The sequence below is a fragment of the Bombina bombina genome, chromosome 6, assembly GCF_027579735.1.
Source record: "Bombina bombina isolate aBomBom1 chromosome 6, aBomBom1.pri, whole genome shotgun sequence".
Classification (NCBI taxonomy): domain Eukaryota; kingdom Metazoa; phylum Chordata; class Amphibia; order Anura; family Bombinatoridae; genus Bombina; species Bombina bombina.
The window spans coordinates 1,126,617,785-1,126,632,999 of record NC_069504.1 but is presented as its reverse complement, the minus strand read 5'-3'; the positions used below and the strand labels follow the sequence as shown (position 1 = coordinate 1,126,632,999).

Below are 15,215 nucleotides of genomic sequence, written 5' to 3'. Positions count from 1 at the left end.
ATTGCAAAAAATGCAAAGAACATGTAAACATTCTGTGTATTTCTAAACTCAGGACAAAAATTTATAAAACTATTTAGCATGGGTGTTTTTTGGTGATTGTAGATGTGTAACAGATTTTGGGGGTCACAAAGTTAGAAAAAGTGTGTTTTTTTCCATTTTTTCCTCATATTTTATCATTTTTTTTTTAGTAAATTATAAGATATGATGAAAATAAGGTATCTTTAGAAAAGTCCATTTAATGACGAGAGAAAAATGGTTTATAATATGTGTGGGTACAGTAAACGAGTAAGAGGAAAATTACAGCTAAACGCAAACACTGCAGAAATGTAAAATAGCCATTGTCATTAAGGGTAAGAAAATTGAAAAATGGTCCGGTCATTAAGGGGATGTTAAACCTCAAAACTACTCAAGAGCTTGTATTCAACCTTGACTTTTTTCTCTAACTTTGCTCTTTGAATCTCTTTTAATCAGGTTGACTTTTCAAAGTCATTTTGGTGTAGGCACTTTGGAAAATTGATTGGTGGGTGTCATGTTACTGAATGGATGATAGAATATCTTACCTGCCCTGCAGATCATTAATATCTGATCCATCGTTAGACCTATTGGAAGATACAGAATAAACATTAAAATAGGTCTGAAAAGTGGATCTAGTTAAATTATATAGTTATGGAATCTGTTACAGAGTCTCTCTTACAAACATCTCAGCCTATCTTACAGCAAGAAGCTGTGTATATAATAAACGCATATCTTCCCTTCAAGAATAAAGCTTGGTAAAAGAGAAACACAGTTAGGTACCTAACTAGCAAGGTTCCAGTAGGAGTGGAAGATTCTTAGTATACCCAGGCCCGGACTGAGCATAGTACACCTAGGGCAATTTGACCAGCAGCCTATGCCCTCCCAGTCACCAGCTTTATTATTTGTGCATATTGTAGAGCCAGTTCTGCCCTTGCTGTATCTGTGAGCCAGGTTAGGATGTCTGTGTGTGTTAGTATTGTAAGCTTCGGCGTGATGACAAGTGCTCAGACGCCTGAGTGACTGTGACTACACAGGATAAAGATCAATAAGCAGTTATTATTATTTAAATATGAAATTCAATAGTTTCTGTTTTTTATTACATTTATAACATTTCACATTTTGTACCGTTTAATGACAACCAATTCACAAAATAAAGTGACTGAAGAGTGTACATTGTACTTGCCAGTTATGAATTAATAACAAAAGCATAACTCCCAACATTTGAAGCTGGGTATTGGGACCTCAAGTGGTTTAAGGGGACATTTTTCATTTTGCAGGCAGGTCCGTGTTGGAGGGTTTGTGGTTGGTTAGTGGGCGGGGGATCATGGGTGTGTGGGCAATCGATGGGTGTGTCTGGGTGGTCCATGGGCGGGGCTAAGGGAACATGTGCAAATACGAACATATGGTTGTCTCAGAGGGACAGCAGGTCAGAGATCAGAAATAGGGACTGTCTCTCAAAAGGGGGAAGAATGGGCTGCTCTGCCTATTTCTGGTCCTAGTCGGTCCCTGAGTTTTCCCCATATGTAAATGAGGGTGGAAACTAGTCAGCAGAGCACCTATTCTTATTACTTATTTGAAAGCCACCTAAGCAGAACACACACATTAAACTAGTAATATTTGTGCAGAAACCCCCATTTGACAATGAATAATTAAGTCAGTATTTGAGCACGGCCCTTGACTGGCTTCATTAACTTCTGTAAACCTGCAGTATTTTTATTTTAGTGACAAGCACTATTTGTATTTATTTAGTGACAGCACTATTTGTATTTATTTCAGGTGACAGCACTATTTGTATTTATTTAGTGACAGCACTATTTGTATTTATTTAGTGACAGCACTATTTGTATTTTTTAGTGACAGCACTATTTGTATTTATTTAGTGACAGCACTATTTGTATTTATTTTAGTGACAGCACTATTTGTATTTATTTTAGTGACAGCACTATTTGTATTTATTTTAGTGACAGCACTATTTATATTATTTTACTGACAGCACTATTTATATTTATTTTACTGACAGCACTATTTGTATTTATTTTAGTGACAGCACTATTTGTATTTATTTTACTGACAACACTATTTGTATTTATTTTACTGACAGCACTATTTGTATTTATTTACTGACAGCACTATTTGTATTTATTTACTGACAGCACTATTTGTATTTATTTACTGACAGCACTATTTGTATTTATTTTAGTGACAGCACTATTTGTATTTATTTTAGTGACAGCACTATTTGTATTTATTTACTGACAGCACTATTTGTATTTATTTACTGACAGCACTATTTGTATTTATTTACTGACAGCACTATTTGTATTTATTTACTGACAGCACTATTTGTATTTATTTTAGTGACAGCACTATTTGTATTTATTTACTGACAGCACTATTTGTATTTATTTTAGTGACAGCACTATTTGTATTTATTTACTGACAGCACTATTTGTATTTATTTTAGTGATAGCACTATTTGTATTTATTTTAGTGACAGCACTATTTGTATTTATTTTACTGACAGCACTATTTGTATTTATTTTAGTGACAGCACTATTTGTATTTATTTTAGTGACAGCACTATTTGTATTTATTTAGTGACAGCACTATTTGTATTTATTTTAGTGACAGCACTATTTGCATTTAGTTTAGCGACAGCACTATTTGTATTTATTTAGTGACAGCACTATTTGTATTTATTTTACTGACAGCACTATTTGCATTTAGTTTAGCGACAGCACTATTTGTATTTATTTACTGACAGCACTATTTGTAATTATTTTAGTGACAGCACTATTTGTATTTATTTTACTGACAGCACTATTTGTATTATTTACTGACAGCACTATTTGTATTTATTTTAGTGACAGCACTATTTGTATTTATTTCAGTGACAGCACTATTTGTATTTATTTTAGTGACAGCACTATTTGCATTTATTTACTGACAGCACTATTTGTATTTATTTACTGACAGCACTATTTGTATTTATTTTACTGACAGCACTATTTGTATTTATTTTAGTGACAGCACTATTTGTATTTATTTACTGACAGCACTATTTGTATTTATTTTAGTGACAGCACTATTTGTATTTATTTTAGTGACAGCACTATTTGCATTTATTTACTGATAGTACTATTTGTATTTATTTTAGTGACAGCACTATTTGTATTTATTTAGTGACAGCACTATTTGTATTTATTTACTGACAGCATTTTGTATTTATTTTAGTGACAGCACTATTTGTATTTATTTTAGTGACAGCACTATTTGCATTTATTTTAGTGACAGCACTATTTGTATTTATTTTAGTGACAGCACTATTGTATTTATTTTAGTGACAGCACTATTTGTATTTATTTACTGACAGCACTATTTGTATTTATTTTAGTGACAGCACTATTTGTTTTATTTACTGACAGCACTATTTGTATTTATTTTAGTGACAGCACTATTTGTATTTATTTTAGTGACAGCACTATTTGTATTTATTTTAGTGACAGCACTATTTGTATTTACTTAGTGACAGCACTATTTGTATTTACTTAGTGACAGCACTATTTATATTTATTTTAGTGACAGCACTATTTGTATTTATTTTAGTGACAGCACTATTTGTATTTATTTTAGTGATAGCACTATTTGTATTTATTTACTGACAGCACTATTTGTATTTATTTACTGACAGCACTATTTGTATTTATTTAGTGACAGCACTATTTGTATTTATTTTAGTGATAGCACTATTTGTATTTATTTTAGTGACAGCACTATTTGTATTTATTTTAGTGACAGACTATTTGTATTTATTTTACTGACAGCACTATTTGTATTTATTTTAGTGACAGCACTATTTGTATTTATTTTACTGACAGCACTATTTGTATTTATTTTACTGAAACACTATTTGTATTTATTTACTGACAGCACTATTTGTATTTATTTACTGACAGAACTATTTGTATTTATTTAGTGACAGCATATTTTGTATTATTTTAGTGATAGCACTATTTGTATTTATTTAGTGACAGCACTATTTGTATTTATTTTAGTGACAGCACTTTTTGTATTTATTTTACTGACAGCACTATTTGTATTTATTTTAGTGACAGCACTATTTGTATTTATTTTACTGACAGCACTATTTGTATTTATTTTACTGACAACACTATTTGTATTTATTTACTGACAGCCACTATTTGTATTTATTTTAGTGACAGCACTATTTGTATTTACTTAATGACAGCACTATTTATATTTATTTACTGACAGCACTATTTGTATTTATTTTTAGTGACAGCACTATTTGTATTTATTTTAGTGACAGCACTATTTGTATTTATTTTAGTGACAGCACTATTTGCATTTATTTACTGACAGCACTATTTGTATTTATTTACTGACAGCACTATTTGTATTTATTTTAGTGATAGCACTATTTGTATTTATTTTAGTGATAGCACTATTTGTAATTATTTAGTGACAGCACTATTTGCAATTTATTTTAGTGACAGCACTGTTTGATTTAGTTTAGGGACAGCATATTTGTATTATTTACTGACAGCACTATTCTGTATTATTTACTGACAGCACTATTTGTATTTATTTACTGACAGCACTATTTGCATTTAGTTTAGCGACAGCATATTTGTATTTATTTACTGACAGCACTATTTGTATTTATTTTAGTGACAGCACTATTTGTATTTATTTTACTGACAGCACTATTTGTATTTATTTTAGTGACAGCACTATTTGAATTTAGTTTAGCGACAGCACTATTTGTATTTATTTACTGACAGCACTATTTGTATTTATTTTACTGACAGCACTATTTGCATTTAGTTTAGCGACAGCACTATTTGTATTTATTTACTGACAGCACTATTTGTATTTATTTTAGTGACAGCACTATTTGCATTTAGTTTAGCGACAGCACTATTTGTATTTATTTACTGACAGCACTATTTGTATTTATTTTACTGACAGCACTATTTGCATTTAGTTTAGCGACAGCACTATTTGTATTTATTTACTGACAGCACTATTTGCATTTATTTTAGTGACAGCACTATTTGTATTTATTTTAGTGACAGCACTATTTGTATTTATTTTAGTGACAGCACTATTTGTATTTATTTAGTGACAGCACTATTTGTATTTATTTTAGTGACAGCACTATTTGCATTTAGTTTAGCGACAGCACTATTTGTATTTATTTAGTGACAGCACTATTTGTATTTATTTTACTGACAGCACTATTTGTATTTATTTTAGTGACAGCACTATTTGTATTTATTTACTGACAGCACTATTTGTATTTATTTTAGTGACAGCACTATTTGCATTTATTTACTGATAGACTATTTGTATTTATTATAGTGACAGCACTATTTGTATTTATTTAGTGACAGCACTATTTGTATTATTTACTGACAGCACTATTTGTATTTAATTTAGTGACAGCACTATTTGTATTTATTTTCTGTACAGCAACTATTTGTATTTATTTTAGTGACAGCACTATTTGTATTATTTAGTGACAGCCACTATTAGTATTTATTTTAGTGACAGCCACTATTTGTATTTATTTACTGACAGCACTATTTGTATTTATTTTAGTGACAGCACTATTTGTATTTATTTATGACAGCACTATTTGTATTTATTTTGTGACAGCACTATTTGTATTTATTTAGTGACAGCACTATTTGTATTTATTTTAGTGACAGCACTATTTGTATTTACTTAGTGACAGCACTATTTGTATTTAATTAGTGACAGCACTATTATGTATTTTTTTAGTGACAGCACTATTAGTATTTATTTTAGTGACAGCACTATTTGTATTTATTTTAGTGATAGCACTATTTGTATTTTATTTACTGACAGCACTATTTGTATTTATTTACTGACAGCACTATTTGTATTTATTTAGTGACAGCACTATTTGTATTTATTTTAGTGATAGCACTATTTGTATTTATTTTAGTGACAGCACTATTTGTATTTATTTAGTGACAGCACTATTTGTATTTATTTTTACTGACAGCACTATTTGTATTTATTTTACGTGACAGCACTATTTGTATTTATTTTACTGACAGCACTATTTGTATTTATTTTACTGACAAACACTATTTGTATTTATTTACTGACAGCACTATTTGTATTTATTTACTGACAGCACTATTTGTATTTATTTAGGACAGCAATATTTGTATTTATTTAGTGATAGCACTATTTGTATTTATTTTAGTGACAGCACTATTTGTATTTATTTTAGTGACAGCACTATTTGTATTTATTTTACTGACAGCACTATTTGTATTTTTTTAGTGACAGCACTATTTGTATTTATTTTACTGACAGCACTATTTGTATTTATTTTACTGACAACACTATTTGTATTTATTTACTGACAGCACTATTTGTATTTATTTTAGTGACAGCACTATTTGTATTTACTTAGTGACAGCACTATTTATATTTATTTTACTGACAGCACTATTTGTATTTATTTTAGTGACAGCACTATTTGTATTTATTTTAGTGACAGCACTATTTGCATTTATTTTACTGACAGCACTATTTGTATTTATTTACTGACAGCACTATTTGTATTTATTTTAGTGATAGCACTATTTGTATTTATTTTAGTGATAGCACTATTTGTATTTATTTTAGTGACAGCACTATTTGCATTTATTTTAGTGACAGCACTGTTTGCATTTAGTTTAGTGACAGCACTATTTGTATTTATTTACTGACAGCACTATTTGTATTTATTTACTGACAGCACTATTTGTATTTATTTACTGACAGCACTATTTGCATTTAGTTTAGCGACAGCACTATTTGTATTTATTTACTGACAGCACTATTTGTATTTATTTTAGTGACAGCACTATTTGTATTTATTTTACTGACAGCACTATTTGTATTTATTTTAGTGACAGCACTATTTGCATTTAGTTTAGCGACAGCACTATTTGTATTTATTTACTGACAGCACTATTTGTATTTATTTTACTGACAGCACTATTTGCATTTAGTTTAGCGACAGCACTATTTGTATTTATTTACTGACAGCACTATTTGTATTTATTTTAGTGACAGCACTATTTGCATTTAGTTTAGCGACAGCACTATTTGTATTTATTTACTGACAGCACTATTTGTATTTATTTTACTGACAGCACTATTTGCATTTAGTTTAGCGACAGCACTATTTGTATTTATTTACTGACAGCACTATTTGCATTTATTTTAGTGACAGCACTATTTGTATTTATTTTAGTGACAGCACTATTTGTATTTATTTTAGTGACAGCACTATTTGTATTTATTTAGTGACAGCACTATTTGTATTTATTTTAGTGACAGCACTATTTGCATTTATTTTAGCGACAGCACTATTTGTATTTATTTAGTGACAGCACTATTTGTATTTATTTTACTGACAGCACTATTTGCATTTAGTTTAGCGACAGCACTATTTGTATTTATTTACTGACAGCACTATTTGTAATTATTTTAGTGACAGCACTATTTGTATTTATTTACTGACAGCACTATTGTATTTATTTACTGACAGCACTATTTGTATTTATTAAGTGACAGCACTATTTGAATTTAGTTTAGCGACCATGCACTATTTGTATTTATTACTGACAGCACTATTTGTATTTATTTTAGTGACAGCACTATTTGTATTTATTTACTGACAGCACTATTTGTATTTATTTTACTGACAGCACTATTTGCATTTAGTTTAGCGACAGCACTATTTGCATTTAGTTTAGCGACAGCACTATTTGTATTTATTTACTGACAGCACTATTTGTATTTATTTTAGTGACAGCACTATTTGTATTTATTTTAGTGACAGCACTATTTGTATTTATTTTAGTGACAGCACTATTTGTATTTATTTAGTGACAGCACTATTTGTATTTATTTTAGTGACAGCACTATTTGCATTTAGTTTAGCGACAGCACTATTTGTATTTATTTAGTGACAGCACTATTTGTATTTATTTTACTGACAGCACTATTTGCATTTAGTTTAGCGACAGCACTATTTGTATTTATTTACTGACAGCACTATTTGTAATTATTTTAGTGACAGCACTATTTGTATTTATTTACTGACAGCACTATTTGTATTTATTTACTGACAGCACTATTTGTATTTATTTTAGTGACAGCACTATTTGTATTTATTTCAGTGACAGCACTATTTGTATTTATTTTAGTGACAGCACTATTTGCATTTATTTACTGACAGCACAATTTGTATTTATTTACTGACAGCACTATTTGTATTTATTTTACTGACAGCACTATTTGTATTTATTTTAGTGACAGCACTATTTGTTATTTATTTACTGACAGCACTATTTGTATTTATTTTTAGTGACAGCACTATTTGCATTTATTTACTGATAGTACTATTTGTATTTATTTTAGTGACAGCACTATTTGTATTTATTTAGTGACAGCACTATTTGTATTTATTTACTGACCAGCACTATTTGTATTATTTTAGTGACAGCACTATTTGTATTTATTTTACTGACAGCACTATTTGTATTTATTTTAGTGACAGCACTATTTGTATTTATTTTAGTGACAGCACTATTTGTATTTATTTTACTGACAGCACTATTTGTATTTATTTTAGTGACAGCACTATTTGTAATTATTTTTAGTGACTAGCACTATTTGTATTTATTTACTGACAGCACTATTTGTATTAATTTTAGTGACAGCACTATTTGTATTTATTTTAGTGACAGCACTATTTGTATTTATTTTAGTGACAGCACTATTTGTATTTACTTTGTGACAGCATATTTGTATTTACTTAGTGACAGCACTATTTATATTTATTTTAGTGACAGCACTATTTGTATTTAATTTTAGTGACAGCACTATTTGTATTTATTTTAGTGATAGCACTATTTGTATTTATTTACTGACAGCACTATTTGTATTTATTTACTGACCTGCACTATTTGTATTTATTTAGTGACAGCACTATTTGTATTTATTTTAGTGATAGCACTATTTGTATTTATTTAGTGACAGCCTTTTTGTATTTATTTTACTGACAGCACTATTTCGTATTATTTTCCTGACAAACTATTTGTATTTATTTACTGACAGCACTATTTGTATTTATTTTAGTGACAGCACTATTTGTATTTACTTAGTGACAGCCACTATTTATATTTATTTTACTGACAGCACTATTTGTACTTTATTTCTAGTGACAGCACTATTTGTATTTATTTTTAGTGACAGCACTATTTGTATTTATTTTAGTGACAGCACTATTTGCATTATTTTACTGACAGCACTAATTGTATTTATTTAATGACAGCAACTATTGTAATTTATTTTAGTGATAGCACTATTTGTATTTATTTTAGTGACAGCACTATTTGCATTTATTTTAGTGACAGCACTGTTTGCATTTAGTTTAGTGACAGCACTATTTGTATTTATTTACTGACAGCACTATTTGGATTTATATACTGACAGCACTATTTGTATTTATTTACTGACAGCACTATTTGCATTTATTTAGCGACAGCACTATTTGATTTATTTACTGACAGCACTATTTGTATTTATTTTAGTGACAGCACTTATTTGTATTTATTTTACTGACAGCACTATTTGTATTTATTTTAGTGACCAGCACTATTTGGCATTTAGTTTAGCGACAGCACTATTTGTATTTATTTACTGACAGCACTATTTGTATTTATTTTACTGACAGCACTATTTGCATTTAGTTTAGCGACAGCACTATTTGTATTTATTTACTGACAGCACTATTTGTATTTATTTTAGTGACAGCACTATTTGCATTTAGTTTAGCGACAGCACTATTTGTATTTATTTACTGACAGCACTATTTGTATTTATTTTACTGACAGCACTATTTGCATTTAGTTTAGCGACAGCACTATTTGTATTTATTTACTGACAGCACTATTTGCATTTATTTTAGTGACAGCACTATTTGTATTTATTTTAGTGACAGCACTATTTGTATTTATTTTAGTGACAGCACTATTTGCATTTAGTTTAGTGACAGCACTATTTGTATTTATTTTACTGACAGCACTATTTGTATTTATTTACTGACAGCACTATTTGTATTTATTTACTGACAGCACTATTTGTATTTATTTTAGTGACAGCACTATTTGTATTTATTTTAGTGACAGCACTATTTGTATTTATTTTAGTGACAGCACTATTTGTATTTATTTTAGTGACAGCACTATTTGCATTAGTTTTGTGACAGCACTATTTGTATTTATTTACTGACAGCACTATTTGTATTTACTTTTAGTGACAGCACTATTTGTATTTATTTACGGACAGCACTATTTGTATTTATTTTAGTGACAGCACTATTTGTATTTATTTTAAGTGACAGCACTATTTGTATTTATTTTAGTGACAGCACTATTTGTATTTATTTAGTGACAGCACTATTTGATTTATTTAGTGACAGCACTATTGTATTTATTTTACTGACAGCACTATTTGTATTTATTTTAGTGACAGCACTATTTGTATTTATTTTAGTGAAAGCACTAATTTGTATTTATTTACTGACAGCACTATTTGTATTTATTTTAGTGACAGCACTATTTGTATTTATTTAGTGACAGGCACTATTTGTATTTATTTACTGACAGCTCTATTTGTATTTATATTAGTGACAGCACTATTTGTATTTATTTTAGTGGACAGCACTATTTGTATTTATTTACTGACAGCACTATTTGTATTTATTTTAGTGACAGCACTATTTGTATTTATTTTAGTGACAGCACTATTTGTATTTATTTACTGACAGCACTATTTGTATTTATTACTGACAGCACTATTTGTATTTATTTTAGTGACAGCACTATTTGTATTTATTTACTGACAGCACTATTTGTATTTATTTTAGTGACAGCACTATTTGTATTTATTTTAGTGACAGCACTATTTGTATTTATTTACTGACAGCACTATTTGTATTTATTTTACTGACAGCACTGTTTGCATTTAGTTTAGTGACAGCACTATTTGTATTTATAGTATTTTAGTGACAGCACTATTTGTATTTATTTTAGTGACAGCACTATTTGTATTTATTTTAGTGACAGCACTATTTGTATTTATTTTAGTGACAGCACTATTTGCATTTATTTTAGTGACAGCACTATTTGTATTTATTTTAGTGACAGCACTATTTGTATTTATTTTAGTGATAGCACTATTTGTATTTATTTTAGTGACAGCACTATTTGCATTTATTTTAGTGACAGCACTATTTGTATTTATTTTAGTGACAGCACTATTTGTATTTATTTTACTGACAGCACTATTTGTATTTATTTTACTGACAGCACTATTTGTATTTATTTTACTGACAGCACTATTTGCATTTAGTTTAGCGACAGCACTATTTGCATTTTTTAGCGACAGCACTATTTGTATTTATTTACTGACAGCACTATTTGTATTTATTTACTGACAGCACTATTTGCATTTAGTTTAGCGACAGCACTATTTGTATTTATTTACTGACAGCACTATTTGTATTTATTTTAGTAACAGCACTATTTGCATTTATTTACTGACAGCACTATTTGTATTTATTTTACTGACAGCACTATTTGTATTTATTTTACTGACAGCACTATTTGTATTTATTTACTGACAGCACTATTTGTATTTATTTTACTGACAGCACTATTTGTATTTATTTAGTGACAGCACTATTTGTATTTATTTTAGTGACAGCACTATTTGCATTTATTTAGTGACAGCACTATTTGCAATTAGTTTAGTGACAGCACTATTTGCATTTATTTTAGTGACAGCACTATTTGTATTTATTTTAGTGACAGCACTATTTGTATTTATTTTACTGACAGCACTATTTGTATTTATTTTAGTGACAGCACTATTTGTATTTATTTTAGTGACAGCACTATTTGTATTTATTTTAGTGACAGCACTATTTGTATTTATTTAGTGACAGCACTATTTGTATTTATTTTACTGACAGCACTATTTGTATTTATTTTAGTGACAGCACTATTTGTATTTATTTTAGTGATAGCACTATTTGCATTTATTTACTGACAGCACTATTTGTATTTATTTTAGTGACAGCACTATTTGTATTTATTTTACTGACAGCACTATTTGTATTTATTTTACTGACAGCACTATTTGTATTTATTTTACTGACAGCACTATTTGTATTTATTTTAGTGACAGCACTATTGTATTTATTTTACTGACAGCACTATTTGTATTTATTTATAGTGACAGCACTATTTGTATTTATTTTAGTGACAGCACTATTTGTATTATATTAGTGACAGCACTATTGCAATTATTTTAGTGACAGCACTATTTGTATTTATTTACTGACAGCAACTATTTGAATTTGATTTAGCTGACAGCACTATTTGTATTGTATTTAGTGACAGCACCTATTTGTATTTATTTTAGTGACAGCACTATTTGTATTTATTTTACTGACAGCACTATTTGTATTTATTTTAGTGACAGCACTATTTGTAATTTATTTTAGTGACAGCACTATTTGTATTCTTATAGTGACAGCATATTTGTATTTATTACTGACAGCACTATTTGTATTTATTTTAGTGACAGCACTTATTTGTATGTTATTTACTGAACAGCACTATTTGAATTTATTTTAGTGACAGCACTATTTGTATTTATTTTAGTGACAGCACTATTTGTATTTATTTACTGACAGCACTATTTGTATTTATTTTACTGACAGCACTGTTTGCATTTATTTTAGTGATAGCACTATTTGTATTTATTTTAGTGATAGCACTATTTGTATTTATTTTAGTGACAGCACTATTTGCATTTATTTTAGTGACAGCACTATTTGCATTTATTTTAGTGACAGCACTATTTGTATTTATTTTAGTGACAGCACTATTTGTATTTATTTTACTGACAGCACTATTTGTATTTATTTTACTGACAGCACTATTTGTATTTATTTTACTGACAGCACTATTTGTATTTATTTTAGTGACAGCACTATTTGTATTTATTTTAGTGACAGTACTATTTGTATTTATTTTAGTGACAGCACTATTTGTATTTATTTTAGTGACAGTACTATTTGTATTTATTTTACTGACAGCACTATTTGTATTTATTTTAGTGACAGCACTATTTGTATTTATTTTACTGACAGCACTATTTGTATTTATTTACTGACAGCACTATTTGTATTTATTTACTGACAGCACTATTTGCATTTAGTTTAGCGACAGCACTATTTGTATTTATTTACTGACAGCACTATTTGTATTTATTTTAGTGACAGCACTATTTGCATTTATTACTGACAGCACTATTTGTATTTATTTTACTGACAGCACTATTTGTATTTATTTTACTGACAGCACTATTTGTATTATTTACTGACAGCACTATTTGTATTTATTTTACTGACAGCACTATTTGTATTTATTTAGTGACAGCACTATTTGTATTTATTTTAGTGACAGCACTATTTGCATTTATTTAGTGACAGCACTATTTGCAATTAGTTTAGTGACAGCACTATTTGCATTTAGTTTAGTGACAGCACTATTTGTATTTATTTTAGTGACAGCACTATTTGTATTTATTTTACTGACAGCACTATTTGTATTTATTTGAGTGACAGCACTATTTGTATTTATTTTTAGTGACAGCACTATTTGTATTTATTTTAGTGACAGCACTATTTGTATTTATTTACTGGACAGCACTATTTGTATTTATTTTACTGACAGCACTATTTGTATTTATTTTAGTGACAGCACTATTTGTATTTATTTTAGTGATAGCACTATTTGCATTTATTTACTGACAGCACTATTTGTATTTATTTTAGTGACAGCACTATTTGTATTTATTTTACTGACAGCACTATTTGTATTTATTTACTGACAGCACTATTTGTATTTATTTTACTGACAGCACTATTTGTATTTATTTTACTGACAGCACTATTTGTATTTATTTTACTGACAGCACTATTTGTATTTATTTTAGTGACAGCACTATTTGCATTTATTTACTGACAGCGCTATTTGTATTTATTTTAGTGACAGCACTATTTGTATTTATTTTAGTGACAGCACTATTTGTATTTATTTTACTGACAGCACTATTTGTATTTATTTTAGTGACAGCACTATTTGTATTTATTTACTGACAGCACTATTTGTATTTATTTTACTGACAGCACTATTTGTATTTATTTTAGTGACAGCACTATTTGTATTTATTTTACTGACAGCACTATTTGTATTTTTTACTGACAGCACTATTTGTATTTATTACTGACAGCACTATTTGTATTTATTTTACTGACAGCACTATTTGTATTTATTTAGTGACAGCACTATTTGTATTTATTTACTGACAGCACTATTTGTATTTATTCTAGTGACAGCACTATTTGCATTTAGTTTAGTGACAGCACTATTTGTATTTATTTTAGTGATAGCACTATTTGTATTTATTTTAGTGATAGCACTATTTGTATTTATTTTAGTGACAGCACTATTTGCATTTTTTTACTGACAGCACTATTTGCATTTATTTTAGTGACAGCACTATTTGTATTTATTTTAGTGACAGCACTATTTGTATTTATTTTAGTGACAGCACTATTTGTATTTATTTTACTGACAGCACTATTTGTATTTATTTTACTGACAGCACTATTTGTATTTATTTTACTGACAGCACTATTTGTATTTATTTTAGTGACAGCACTATTTGTATTTATTTTAGTGACAGTACTATTTGTATTTATTTTAGTGATAGCACTATTTGCATTTATTTACTGACAGCACTATTTGTATTTATTTTAGTGACAGCACTATTTGTATTTATTTTACTGACAGCACTATTTGTATTTATTTTACTGACAGCACTATTTGTATTTATTTTACTGACAGCACTATTTGTATTTATTTTACTGACAGCACTATTTGTATTTATTTTACTGACAGCACTATTTGTATTTATTTTAGTGACAGCACTATTTGCATTTATTTACTGACAGCGCTATTTGTATTTATTTTAGTGACAGCACTATTTGTATTTATTTTAGTGAC

The 15,215-nt window shown here is 28.4% G+C and overlaps 1 protein-coding gene across 1 annotated transcript in view; it reads right to left on the bottom strand.

The window, feature by feature from the left end:
* Nucleotides 1-15,215, bottom strand: part of BMAL2 (basic helix-loop-helix ARNT like 2) — a 416,858-nt gene that overhangs the window by 225,093 nt on the left and 176,550 nt on the right. Inside the window, 1 exon segment of the mRNA XM_053719098.1 lies at nt 561-599. Coding sequence (XP_053575073.1) covers nt 561-599 — 39 coding nt within the window.